The sequence below is a fragment of the Propithecus coquereli genome, unplaced genomic scaffold, assembly GCF_000956105.1.
Source record: "Propithecus coquereli isolate 6110/MARCELLA unplaced genomic scaffold, Pcoq_1.0 Scaffold126, whole genome shotgun sequence".
Lineage (NCBI taxonomy): Eukaryota > Metazoa > Chordata > Mammalia > Primates > Indriidae > Propithecus > Propithecus coquereli.
In genome coordinates this window covers 4663378-4676481 of record NW_012136747.1, presented here as the reverse complement: position 1 = coordinate 4676481, position 13104 = coordinate 4663378, and the positions used below count along the sequence as shown (strand labels likewise).

General features: G+C 56.6%; 1 protein-coding gene across 1 annotated transcript in view; it reads right to left on the bottom strand.

Moving 5' to 3' along the window:
• Positions 1 to 13104, bottom strand: part of TMEM184B (transmembrane protein 184B) — a 41822-nt gene that overhangs the window by 3681 nt on the left and 25037 nt on the right. The window contains exons 4-7 of the mRNA XM_012638162.1: positions 4913 to 5003; positions 4353 to 4428; positions 1317 to 1408; positions 301 to 470 (exon numbers count right to left, since the gene is read on the bottom strand). Coding sequence (XP_012493616.1) covers positions 301 to 470; positions 1317 to 1408; positions 4353 to 4428; positions 4913 to 5003 — 429 coding nt within the window. The remainder of the gene's footprint in view (positions 1 to 300; positions 471 to 1316; positions 1409 to 4352; positions 4429 to 4912; positions 5004 to 13104) is intronic.

The window sequence follows — 13104 nt, the reverse complement described above, 5'->3', positions numbered from 1 at the left end:
TGGAAACCCCACTCTCCCAGCTCCTGGCCAGCTACCAAAATTGAGATATCACTGATTATGTGGGGTCTCCCGGGTTCCCCCATTCAGAGCTCCCCCTGCTCCCGTGAAAAGCCCTGAAGGGCGCCAACTTTGCTCCCAGCAGGTGTCCAGTGGACTGAGGCCCCTGGAGCTCCAGGCCAGGCTCACCCAGGACAGCCCCACACCTGAGCTCATGGCCACCAGGGACAGCAAGCAGAGGGAGAGCTCAAGGCTCAGATGACAAGGAGCACAGGTGGCCTCACGGCACTGGGAGAGGCTCACCCTGCCAGAAGGAGAGGAAGATGACGGACTTGACCATGAAGAACTTGAGGACGGGGCTGTAGGGGCTGAGCAGCTCCCGGGTGGCGAAGTAGAAGAGGAAGAGGGCGTAGAGGGCCAGGCTGACGGAGATGTTGTAGATGATGGTCACATAGAGGTAGCCGCTGGTGACGCTGTGGGATGGAACATCCTCTGGTTGGACAGACCCTTGCAGGGATGGGGCCCACCTCCGCCCTCCCGTGTGTGGCCCCCATGGTTCCTAGCTGCGCTCGTCAAGCAGAGCTCAGCGAGCCACTGAAGGAGGGGCAGGCGATCAAAGCGATGGGACGTGGGGTGGGGTGGGGGGGCGCACCTCAGGACAGCCAGCCCTGCCGCCTCTGCTTCACTCGCGGGTGTGTCTAAGCTCCAGTGCCCACACTCCTGATGCGGGACACCGGTGTGGAAGCCAGGGCCATGCTGGAGGCACAGCCCGACAGTCCAGTGACAGGCATCAAAGTAGGCGACGTGATCAAGTCATGCCCCCGACCTCAGTTTGCTCCCCTGCCCTGGCGGGGCTACCGTGAGGGTCACAGGAAGTGTGTGGGAAGCACTTGCAAGCACAGAGCCAGGCATTCGGTTACTGTCACTGACCCCAAATGAAGTGTGTGTGGACAGTTTACACAGCAGGGGCTTTATACCCCGGGCTTGGGGCCGGCCCCGACCTTCTCACTCCCTGCCTCAGAAGGGGTCGCTGCCCCGTCGTGGCCTATCCGCCCGAGGCACCACTCTGCAGCCTGCACGTGAACACGACTGCCGCCAAGGGCTCACTCCTGGGCCGGCAGCAAGGTCAAGGGCAAGGGTGGCCACTGCCAGGGTCAGGCTCAGAGGCACAGGGAGGCACAAGCACCACAGCCCACAGAAGGTCACAGTTGCGGGGCCCATCTGGCCGCTCCTGCCCTGAGCCAGGGCACCAGCCTGGGCAGGACACCACCCTGCGCCAGCACTCTTCCCCCAAGCCCAAGGGAGGGCCAGATACTTACTCAAAGTCCCCGTCCCGGTATTTGCCGAAGGCCTGGAGAACCACGGTGCTGACCGCCATGAGGGGCTTCACCACGCAGAACTGCAGGGTGGCCTGTTCAGGAGAGAGACGTCCGGGAGTCGAGGAGAGCACGGGAGACCTGTGAGAACAGGGACGGAGGGGCCGGCCCCATGTCCTGCTCCCAAGGGGACCGCTGGCTGGAGGGGCAGCAGAATGTGTGGGAGATGACAGTGCAGTGTCCTTATGTGGGAAGACACGAGGATGTTGAGGAAGGAGGACCAGCAACGGAGGGCACGACAGGCCAGGAGACGGTCAGCAGAGAAGGGAGCGTCGGGAACGTGCCGGAGACCCGAGGCGCACAGGCTTCCGTCCAGGCCCGGAGGCAGAGTGGATGGGTGCGAGGGGTTGAGCGCTGCCAAGGGGCAGCCTCCAAGAAGTGGGCAGGGCTGGGCCCTGCTGAAGGGACTGGCCACCCGGGGAGTGGAGGGGGGCGAGGGCCTCCTCTCATCCTCCCCTGCTCTGATTCCTCACGCCACCCTCTGGGCCTGGATCCAGGGCTTATGGTGAGCTGGGGCCTCCCAGGGGACGGAGATGACGCACAGGAACACCAAGTGGGGAGCCGGGAGCACCCAGAGCACACGGACTCCAGAGCCCTGGAGCCGAGTTTAAACTGCAGCCTGGCCAGCTCCTAGCTGCAGCTGCCCAGACAGTCTTCGGCCTCTGAAATGGACGCAGCCAGCCCCCGCCTCCCAGGGTCCCTGCTGTGGGGACGGCAGAGCCAGACAGAGCGGTGCCTCTTGGAGGAAGCCCACCTCTGTGCGTTTAGCGAAGGCTCCTGCCGGCTTGCTTACCGCTGAATGAATTCCTTAGCCAGGTTTTCCCAATTCCCTACAGAGGCCCCAGAAAACTCCAGAGGTATCCACGGTGCCCATAAAAGTCACTAGAATTACGCTTCTCTTGAAGACAAATAAGTCTAAGCCACAAACCCCTCCAGAGGAGCTGAGGTGGCGGTTACAAGCCGATCGGCAAGGCTGCACCAGCGTGGCTGCACGTGGGGCAAGGCGCCTGGGGCGGAGCGCGTGGCCTGCTGAACCCCGTCCCTGCACTGAGTGGGGATCTGGGTGAGGCCTTGCAGGGGCGCCCGGGCAGCCCGCACCATGGGACTGCCACACGGAGAGGCGCGTGGACGGGCAGAGGTGTGGTCCCGCTCTCAGAAAGCCCCACAGAATTTCCCTGGCCCCATCACCCCACCTGGAGGAAGTGGGATCGGCACCCCCCAGGGAAACGGGAAGAGCGGCAGTTTGCGCGATTCTCGCTATGAGCCTGGCGATGGGTGGGGCTGTTCCAGGCCAGCTCACTTGGTGCTGCGTGACATGGGTACCATCATCATGCCCGTGTTATGGATGAGGAAACTGAGGCACGGAGAAGCTGAAGTGGCAGAGGGGGCATCAGAGCCCAAACCAGTAGGCCCCAGAGCCATTGCCCAGCCACACCCTGGACCAGTCAGCAGTTCCCAGCCGGGATGGACATCAGGGTCACCTAGGGAGCTTTAATCAAGTGCCAGGTCCCCGAGCTCCATTCCAGACCTCCTCAATCGGGCTGGGGCAGAGGGGGCGGCTGATCTGGGAATCTCTGCTTTTAACAAGCTCTCCAGAAGCTTCAGACACTGGGAACTGGCCCGAGGATGTCTCAGGCCCACCCCCGTGCCTGCCGTGGTAAAGGGATGAAGAGGCTTCCTTTGTTCTCTTTCCTCTTACTACCTCTCCCGTCACCTCCAGGACCGACAGCAGGACATCCAGTCCATGGGGCTGGGGAATCATTTATAAGGAGGCCATGCTAGCTAGCAACCATGAGATCAAAACTTCGCAGACAATATAATCATTAAACAAGGCAGTGAGTCACAGCTGGCCCGGAACCTGGCCTGGTAAACAATGGCTCTAAATGCCCCACCCTGCGCCCAGGACAGTTTTAACTCTTTCCCCGCAGTTCCAGTAGTGAGATTCTGAATTTAGAAACACACTAGGGAAGGAAGATCTGGAAACAGAACTGGAGGCCTGGCCCGCCCAGGTAGACGCCTGTGGGTGTGCCCACTGAGGGCCTGGCCCTCACAGAAGAAGCAGAAGGGCCAGCCCTCTGCAGGCCACAGTGACTTGGCTGTGGCTTTGGTTTCCTCTTGTGCCAACTACTCCCGGCCATGCTAGAGAGACTGCCGGAGGCCTGGGGAGCCCCAGAGGGGACTAACGTGAGGTCAAGACTGCATGGGGCCCCTCGGCCTCCACCTCTGAACAGGAGGCCACAGGCTTTGTACGGGCACTGTGTCACACGCTCTACCTCCATTCCCTCATGTGTTCCTCTCCACCATGCCTTGTGATAAGTGTCATTACGCCCATCTTACAGAAGAGGAGACTAAAGCTCACACAGGTTAAGGACATCACCCAAGGTCACACAGAGAAGGTGGCCATCAGACTGGATGGTCAGACGCCCAGCCCCATGCGCTTAACACCAGCTCACAGCCACCGGCCAGGCTACTGTGGACCACAAGGAGGGTAGCCCAGAAAACCAGAGTGTCTGGACTGCCAAATGGGAAATGGAGGAAGAGACCAGAGAGACAGCACAGGCCTGTTCTGTCATGTGTCTCTGATGCCAAAACCCTCCTGCCCTCTAGCCGCAGCTCATGAGAAGTTTTCAAACCGAGATTCTAGAATCTCCATGCATTTCCTCTAATTCTTACACACCAAGACTTGGTCAAAATGAGCCAGAGTTTGGGATCAGCTCCTGCCCAAAGCCGCCCCAGACACTCCCAGGAGGCCAGTCACTGCCCCTCTGAGCACACCCTGCTAATGCACCTTCCTAATAGTCTGGGAAGGCGGGTGCTGGGGGCGTGGGGGCCTTGTAGGGAAGGGGACCTCCACAGGTGGGGTCAGGGCAGCCTGTGAAGGGCTCCTCCCCTCTCCCCGCAGCTGGGGCTCCAGGGCACAGACCCAGACTCTGGGGCCAAGCCTGCTCCTCCTGCCCTGGGCAGCTGCGGGGCACACACCTGTTTGCAGAACCGCAGAAATCCAATGGAATACGTCTTTCCCCAGAGGCAGCACGTGCCGTACATACAGCTGGACCTGGAAGAGACAAGCGAGGAGAAGGGGCTGGTGAGCGAAGAGCCGGGGCATGGGAAAGGTGGGGCTGGGGACAGCTGCCCTCCTGCATGTGCAGACAAGCTGGGACAGAGGTCTGGGGTGGCCCTGGAGCCCAAGGCCGAGCACAGGAGGGGCAGGGTAGAGTGTCTACACGTGAGGGATGCAGGGCTGCTCTGGCCCTGGGTGACAAACCAACTTGGAGAGCACTGAATGGAAAAACCGCAGGAGGGAGAAACAGACAAACAGGAAAGGACCGAGGCTGAGGCAGGAAGAGAGAGAACGAGCCAGAGGGGCCCTCCCAAGAGGCCAGATGAACAAGTCTTGCTCAGGAAGTGCGGGAGAGCACAGTAGGTCACGGTCACAGGCAGAGGTGGTCTGTGTGTCCAGCTGACGCCAGGGCAGCTCAAAGAACGCCAGGGCCAGGAGAAGGGGTGCTTTGGGGGTTGCCAGGACTGGCCATACTCACTCGATGGGCTTCCCTCTGATCTCCGACATGATGGAACTCTCTCCCCCGAGGTACTCGTAGCACAGGCTCAGGAAGTTGTAGATGACCAAGGCTGCGAAAAAGGCCCAGAGAAAACCACTGAAATCCGCAGAACAGGCCCCCAGACGGCGGGATTCTAAGCAGCGATGGAGGTGAAGGAGCCACAGCCGCAGGCAGCTACGGGAGCAGCCTCAGGGACACAGGGACGTGCAAAAGGAGCCCATCGACAGAATGGGCAGTTAGCGTTCCATTTGTAAGTTCAAAACCAGGCACAGCTAAATCGCCTTGCTCGGGGGTGCGCATCCGCGCTGCTGGTCAGGTCGTAAAGGAAGGCAAGGAGGGGACGGCCACAGTGCAGGACTGTGTGGCAAGGCTGAGATCAGGGTGGGCGCTTGCGGGGTTCAAGGGGCTGGCACTGTGTGCATTCTGGGGTGAAACGGTATTGGCTTTGTAATTATTAGTTTTACACCCTTGTCTGTGTGTTATAGGTTACAGAGCTTACAACAAGACGACAATTTAACATTCTCCAGAGGGATCTTGGGAGAAATGCTAAGCACGAATGAGAGAGCGGAACCTTCACCCGTTCAACAACCGCACAGGTTGGTTCATGCACAGAACTACAAATTGTAACGAAACATGTGAGAGTGCACAGAACACGGCGCAAAAGTCTCGGGAAGCTCGGCCAGCTCACTCAGGGGTGGGACACGCTCAACATCACCACGAAGACCCAAAATCCATAACAGTGAGCGACAGCACGGTCAAAGTCTGCTGCAAACGTCGACGCTATAAATACCGCAATTTGCAGTAGCAAGTCACCTGATCAGAGGATTTCTGCCGGGTCAGCAAAACGAAGGCTGCTGCCTGCACAACGCTAAAGCACACGAGTGTGCCAGGATCGAGGAAAGAGAGCAGGTATGGAGAGAAGCAGGATGAGGGCGAGGACATGGGAACCAGCAGAGATGTCCAACAAAGGCGCAAGGCCAAGGGAGTGCCAGAACGGGTCAGGGGAACAGAAAGTCACGGGAGCCTTGGTGGTCTGACAGGTAGGTCCCATGTGATCCCACCACCTCCTGCAGCACAGAGCCCTGCAAGGCTCCCTGGTGCTGCCCCCCTGGCTTGGCGCTTGGTCTTTCAACAGATGACCTGGTCCCCGCCCATGTTCATGTCCCTGCCCAGCAGCACCAAATGCCCGTCTGCCCTCAGGCAGGTTCTCTACTTTCCTGCGAAGCACTCCCGGGCCCGCTGCTTGGAGCACCCTTCCCCCTGCACTCCCTGGACCCTTTGAACCCAGCTGGGTATTGTGTACTTGCAGAAGTCTCCAGGGACTGGCATGGACGTTAGTGCCTTCTCACCCACAGGAACCTGATCTGTAGACACTTTCTGGAATCTCCCACCCTGTGTCATACTGGCCAACGGTGACCCCCTGCAACGGAGCCTCCTCCTTCCCCAGAGTGCAGGCACAACACGTAGCACACATGGGGCACACCACGAACATGTAACTGCCTCAAATTGGAGCACAGACAGCCCTGCAGTATGTTTTTAGGCAAAATTGGCCTTCAGCAATTCGGAAAGGAACGTAACTGGGGTACTTTACGCCACTCGCAGTTGCTCTAATCTCTACATGGCTCCTGTCTCCAGGCAGCACCCTATACACACTTGACCCACAGCATTTGACCATGCTTTGCTGTGACTGTCCCTTCAGAGGGTTTGCAGTGTGGCTCTGCCACCAGCTACCTGTGTGAGCCTCTCTGGGCCTCAGTTTCCTCTTCTCTTAATGGGGATCAGAGGGGCACCCACCTTGCCAGGGGGTTGTGAGGTTTAATGGAGTAGGCAAAGTATTCAGAAGGGTGACCCGTGCTCAGTGGAGCTCTCTGAGTGCCGGCCGTCCCAGCCGTTACTATCCACCTCTCTGCCTTGCTCAGGCTCAGACACTCCTGGATGGGTTGAGGGCCGTGTGCCCTGCCTGCCTGAACTGGAGGCAGCTCAGGATGTCTAGTGACAGCAGGAATGTCTGTTAAGCTCCAGATCACAACTCACTGGCAAGAACTTTGAAGCCGAGGAAAGGGTGGGCACCAAGCCATCTGATGTCAGCCTGATAATGACCTTTGCCAAAATCACACAAGACCCAGAGGAATGGATGTGTCCACTCTAAGCTGGGTCGAGCTGTATTGTGACAGATGGCATTTCCCAAAGACGGCCACAGCCTGTGATGCTGAAACCCCTCCGTTGAGAGGCAGGGTCTCATTTCCTCCTTTTGCATCTGGGTGAACCTGGGTGACTACAGCAGAAGTGGCATTTCATGACATCAATTCTGGGGTTAGAAAAGGCCTCTTTCTCCCTTGAACCCCGCCGCCATGCTGGGAGGAAGCACAAGCTAGCCCCTGTGGAGACCACGTGGAGAGGATCACGTGGAGGGAACTGAGGCCCTCGGCTGACAACCAGCATCACCGGCCAGACACATGCGTGAGCCATCAGATGATCCCTGCCAGGCCCTCGAGTGCTGCTGAGGCCCAGACACCATGGAGCAGGGACAAATAATCCCCACTGTGCCCTGTCCAAATTCCTGACCTACAGTATCCACAAACAAAGTTAACAGTTGCTTGACACTAGTACCTTTTGGTAGCATGGCTGATTATTTACTCAACCACAGTAAAGGGTTAAGTTCCCAGGATGCGCCAGACTCTCGTGCCTCTAGCAGTCTCGTTCTGATCCCCTGCCAAGTCCCAGAGGCAGACCCAGCTGAGATGCCACCTCCCCTGTCCTGTCGCCACGCTCACAACACACGCTGCCCGTCCCTATGACCCGTCCCTATGATGCGCCTGGTCCTCCCCCCGGAACAGAGGCAGTGTAACACAGGGCAAAGAGCCACGGACCCGGAGCCAGGCTGCCTGGGTGTGGACGGTGGTTCCAACACTCAGGAGCTGTGTGGCCTCAGGCAAGTTTCTTAAGTGCTCCATGCCTCAGTTTCCCCATCTACAAGCTGGGGATAACTCCTTCCTGCGGGGGTGCAGTCGGGAGGGGGCTGAATGTGTAGAGCCTCAGATGGGGCTGAGCTCAGGGAACAGCCCACAGTGCGTGGCCTACTGTTTCCTCTGGACATAGACTCCTCGCGGGTAGGAATCCCACCCCCAGTGACTCCCAGCGGACCTGGCGCCATATACACTTAGTCGACACTGAAGTAATGAGTGAACAGACACGCACCATCACCCTCACCTAGCTCTGCTAGGCTGGGCAGGTGGGTGCCACCTACTCTCGGTCTCACTGCTAGAGGAGCTGGAGAAGGTGGAGGAGCTGGAGGATCTGGAGGAGCTAGGGGAGCTGGGGGACCTCCTCTCAGAGGCTGGCACCTTCCCCAAGGCAATCAGTCTTCCAGTCACCAAAGACGAAACCCTCAAGAGAAGCCACAGCAGCCTGAGGTCCATCAGTCCCTCTGTCTGGAATCAGCTGCCCAAGCCAGCCCACCCTGCAATCTGCTCCTGGGACCGGCTTAGTGCCTGAGTGCCCGTCCTTTCCTGTGTCACAACACATGTGGGCACACTCCTGAATGACGCGGTCGAGGTCTACCCAGACCCGGCTCTGCATTCAATGAGTCAGAATCATCAAATTTCAACTGTCTCTCTCAGTTCAAGATTCTTGACCTTAAAGGTGCTCTGGGGCCAGCCAGTCTGTCAAGTACCCGTTTGCGGATGGCTTCCTCTAAAGAATCATTACTGAGTCGATAATGGGCTCACTAATTCTCCAAGAAGGAAGGTGAGACAAGACGTCCTTGGATGTGACGCAATCAGCCCAAACCAGGACCCAGTGACCATCTGGACACATCGATCCCCTCCTAGGAAATTACAGAGCCACGTAAAACCCCAACAGCCCAGCAAAGGTGTTTAAAATGGAAAACTCAACACACAATCCGGAAACAAACACAAAGACCCGGTGCCCTGGAAGTAAGAGCAGAGAAGCGGAGGCCAAGCAGGAGGGAGGCGGGAGGCTCAGTTGCAGATGCAACGGGCAACCACCTTCCCGCCACGCTTCCAGCCGTGGCCCCTGGAAGAGGCCCCAGAGACACAAAATGGTTCTATGCCTCCCTAATATCCACCACAACTGGTGTGCCAGGCTCTGTGCTAGGCTCTGGGGACACACAAGTGACCAAGGGACTGCAGGCCAGGCCTGTCAGTCCAGAGGGCAGCAACCAGTGTGAGGGGCACAGGATGGCCTCTGTTTCTCCTGCCCTGGGCAACCAGGTATCTGGAACTTTCTGCTCCAGATTTTAAACTAGAGACAAATGCATGCGATCAGGAGAGAAGGCCCAGGTTGAAGATGAAATGAAGACTGTGCTGGAGGCTTGGGGCCTGGTGAAGAGAAGACATTAGGGGTCCTCCTCTTCATAGATGTGATAGGCCCCTTGTCCCCAGGGTCAGACAGGACCCACATGGTCGCAGGGGCAGATCCCAGGACTTCAGCCTAATGTAAGAAACCATTTCTAATGGACAGAGACTCCAAGGATGGAAGGGGCGAGCTCCTTGCTGGCAGAAGCAATCCGAGGCTGGGCAGCTGCCCAGCAGACATTCTAAAGGGGCTCTTTCAACCCCGAGACGTGAGGCTTTCTTTCCTTGCTGACAGTTCTCTAACCAGGAGCTGTCTGGACAGGAAGCTGCAGTCCAAGAGACTGCTCTCCACCCAGCCTCCCAGCCTTGACCCAGCAACGCACAGCCCGGAGGGTCCCCAGGCCTTCGTGAAAGGACCGCTACTGCCAGCAGCTCCCAGGGTGAGGAGGCAGACCCACCCCTCCGTTCCTTCAGTAAACACTTGCTGGGCACTATAGCGCCCCATGCACCGTGTGTGGGACCTTGATGACCTGGGGCTCACCGGGCCATTCTAAGCTCACCTCCTGCACACGCCTTCAGCACTGAAGCTGGCCTAGGGGCGCCACCCTGCTACGCAGAAACGCTCTGGTTGTCTGGGAAGACTTAGGGCATTCCATAGTTCAAATAACTGGTGGATAAGCGTCGCAAACTTTAATTTTGACCACTTTGGACAGAAATCTCCGCTTAGTCAATAGGGGCCTCGAAACATTCGTTCGCCCCCTTTCGGTGACTGGTGATCACCCTGGACGGGAACCTGCCTGTGCGAATGACCCCAGGCCCTGAGCCACTCCCCGCAGCCCCCCATCCCGCTCCCGCTCCAGGCTCCGTCCTTTGCTGCTGCTGCTGCTGCTGCTTCTTGCCACCTGAATGCTGCCTCCCACGTGTCCTCTGCCGGCTCCTTCTGTCTTTCCTTAGTCGGGTGGACCGAGCTCTCGTAATCCCTGGCTCTGACTGCCAGAGCCGTGGCCAGCAAGTGCCACAGCCAGCCAGGGAGTCCTTCTGGCAAAAAACGCGGCCTTGGCTCTTTGGTGGCCCTGCGTCTGTGGCCCTCGGCTGTGTTCACCCTGGCTGGACTCTACCGGGGAAGATGTTCCACCTTAGGCCAGATGCCAGGAAGCTGTTTGTCCAAAATCGGAAACGGGGTGAATGAAGCATCACTCTCTAATTGTTTCTTCCAAGCACGTAAAATTCCCTTCCCAAACAGCAGGCCACACATTCCAGGGGAGAAGCCTCCTTCACCAGGCCTGGCACAGGGCAAGACCCAGATTCAGAGACCCAGGTGTGAGTCTGGCCTCCGGCCACGACTATCTGGGTCATCTTGGGCAAGTTTCGTAGCCTACTCAATTTTTTTCCCCACATTTGTAAAATGGGGATGATAATATATACTCTGCAGGTAGCTGGGAGGCGAGAATGAGCTAACAGTGATGAAAAACACGCAGTGAAACTGCGAAGTGCCACACAACACTCTTAACACAACAGCGACCGCATAAAGCAACCGTGGAAGTCGTGTCTCCCACCTCTGAACCCGGGGTTCCCTGTGCCTCTCTGATCACGAGCTCCCCAGGGCTGTCAGAGTTGTCTTTAGGAGCCACCCCCAACCCCAATCAAACACTAAGTGCACGTGGGGGGCTGGTTTCCATCAGCCTCCGTCTGTCTGCCCCGTACTCCCTCCGGCAGCACAGCCCTCACCAGATGCTGACGCCAAGCAGTGGGACCCTGAGCATGTCACTCTGCTTCTCTGAGACTCAGCCCTCTCCTTGAAGAATGGGAACTCTACCTCCAATTCAGGGATTCCTGTGGTGAACAAACACCTATCTCCACTATCTCCCCTCCCTTGCCCCCAAAATGCCATTGAAATGAGAACAGCTGGGGTCGGGTGCTAACCTTCCAGGACAAGGAGACTGGCAACAGAGGCAACAGACACGAGATGCCAACACAAGCTCCGGACAATGCAGCCTGGTCACTGAGTTGTGGGGGCCAAGGAGTACCCCAGGAAACCTGAGCGCTGGACGTGCCACCAGGTGAGGGCTGTGGGTGAGGGTGCAGATGGAAAACCGGTTAAGTTGTTACCTTCCAGGGAGGCTGAGGCGGCTCTGTTCTCGAACCCGGCCCAGCCGAGGGCAGTAATGAGGAGACGCGCAGAAAACACAAAGACCGAGTCTGAATACGAAGGGTGAGAGGTTCCCTCAGGTCCCTTCTGCCACTCTGCACCCATAACTCAGCCTGTTCTGTGCTTCCCTCCAGGCAGAAGACGAGAAAATTATTTTCTGGAGAAATAGGCCCAGAATCAAAAAGCCTTCATTCGGGACCTGCCCCCCCGCTGCAGAAAAATGGCAGAGGAAACACCCGTGTTCTGTCGCCCAGGTGGGAGGCCCAGCAATGGTAAGTCCTGTTCTTAAATATAAAAAGTAGCAAGGACATCAGACATTTGAGGAGCGCTTCTCACCCCAAGGTCGAAGACCAAAGCAAGCAGACAGATGGAAGGGACTCGGGAGGTAGACATAGGGCAGGGGACAGAAGAAAACTATAATTAACATCCCCAGAGACAGAGAGGGATTCTCTCTCCCACACCAAGAACAAGGGGCTATAAAAAAAAAGAACAAGGAAGAGTTACTGACATTTTAAAACACGATAAAAGAAATAAGACATTCAATGGAAAAGCTCAAAAGTAGAGATTTTTTTCAAAAAACAAACAAAAAACCCTGGAAAGCAGAACTAAAAAAGAGCCAAAAAATTGCAAAGAAAATTCGGGGCTCAATGCAGAAGTGCAACATCCTATGGGCAAGAACTGCAGGAAGGGAGAAGGGAGGGAGTAGTGGGGAAGAAATGATCAAAGAAACAGGCAGGAAAACGTCCCAGAACCTCAGCACTGAAGTTTCCACGCTGAAAGGGTCCACCAGGCTGCCCGGCACAATGACCAGCCCGCTCCCGTGAGATTTCAGGAAAATGGGGATAAAGACAAGAAAAAAAGGCAAAAAAAAAAAAAGAAAGAAAAGAAAGGAAAAGAAGGAAGGAAGGAAAAAAGAAAGGAAGGGAGGGAGGGAGGAAGGAAGGAGACATTAAGGATCTATCTAGCAGACTTTCCAGAAATAACACCAGAAACTAAAAGACAATAAAAACATGTCTTCGAAATACAAGGGGATAATGAATTCCAATTGAGAATTATATTCCCATCAAACACCAACCAAATAGAACAATATAATAAAGATATTTTCAGATTCCAAAAACAGACCTCCCTTGCATCCTCTTTCTCAGGAATCTCCTGGGAGATGTGCTCCAACAAAAGGGAGCGCAAGCCATGAGCACCCCGGGAACAGGTGACTCGGCACAGGAGGAGCAGCAGACTGTCCAGGCTGAGGATGAATGAAAGAGCCGCAGCTACAGCTGAGCGGCGGCCTGCAGGCCTGCAAAGCCGCGGTCCCGCCTACTAAAGAGGACAAGGCTCCAGGAGAAACGTCGCCGGAGAAAAGCAGAGCTCGGGGTTCCTGGACTAGTCCACTTTACCGAGAACAGGATTGGTGGGGTTTTTTTTTAATTCAATTGGAGGATTTGGGAATAAATTAATGATAGGTACATAAAAAACTGAACAAACTAAAAAGCGAGACAAGTAATAACTGGAACAAAACCAAAAAGTTACACAAGAAAAGGAAATGTGGCCCTGGGACACCACAGGCTCAGCTCTGAGAACATTTACAGACACACATAATGCAAACCCTGAAAGGAGACTTAGGAAAAACAGGCCAGCACGGTGGCTCACGCCTGTAATCCCAGAGCTTTGGGAGGCCGAGGTGGGAAGATCACTTGAGGCCAGGAGCT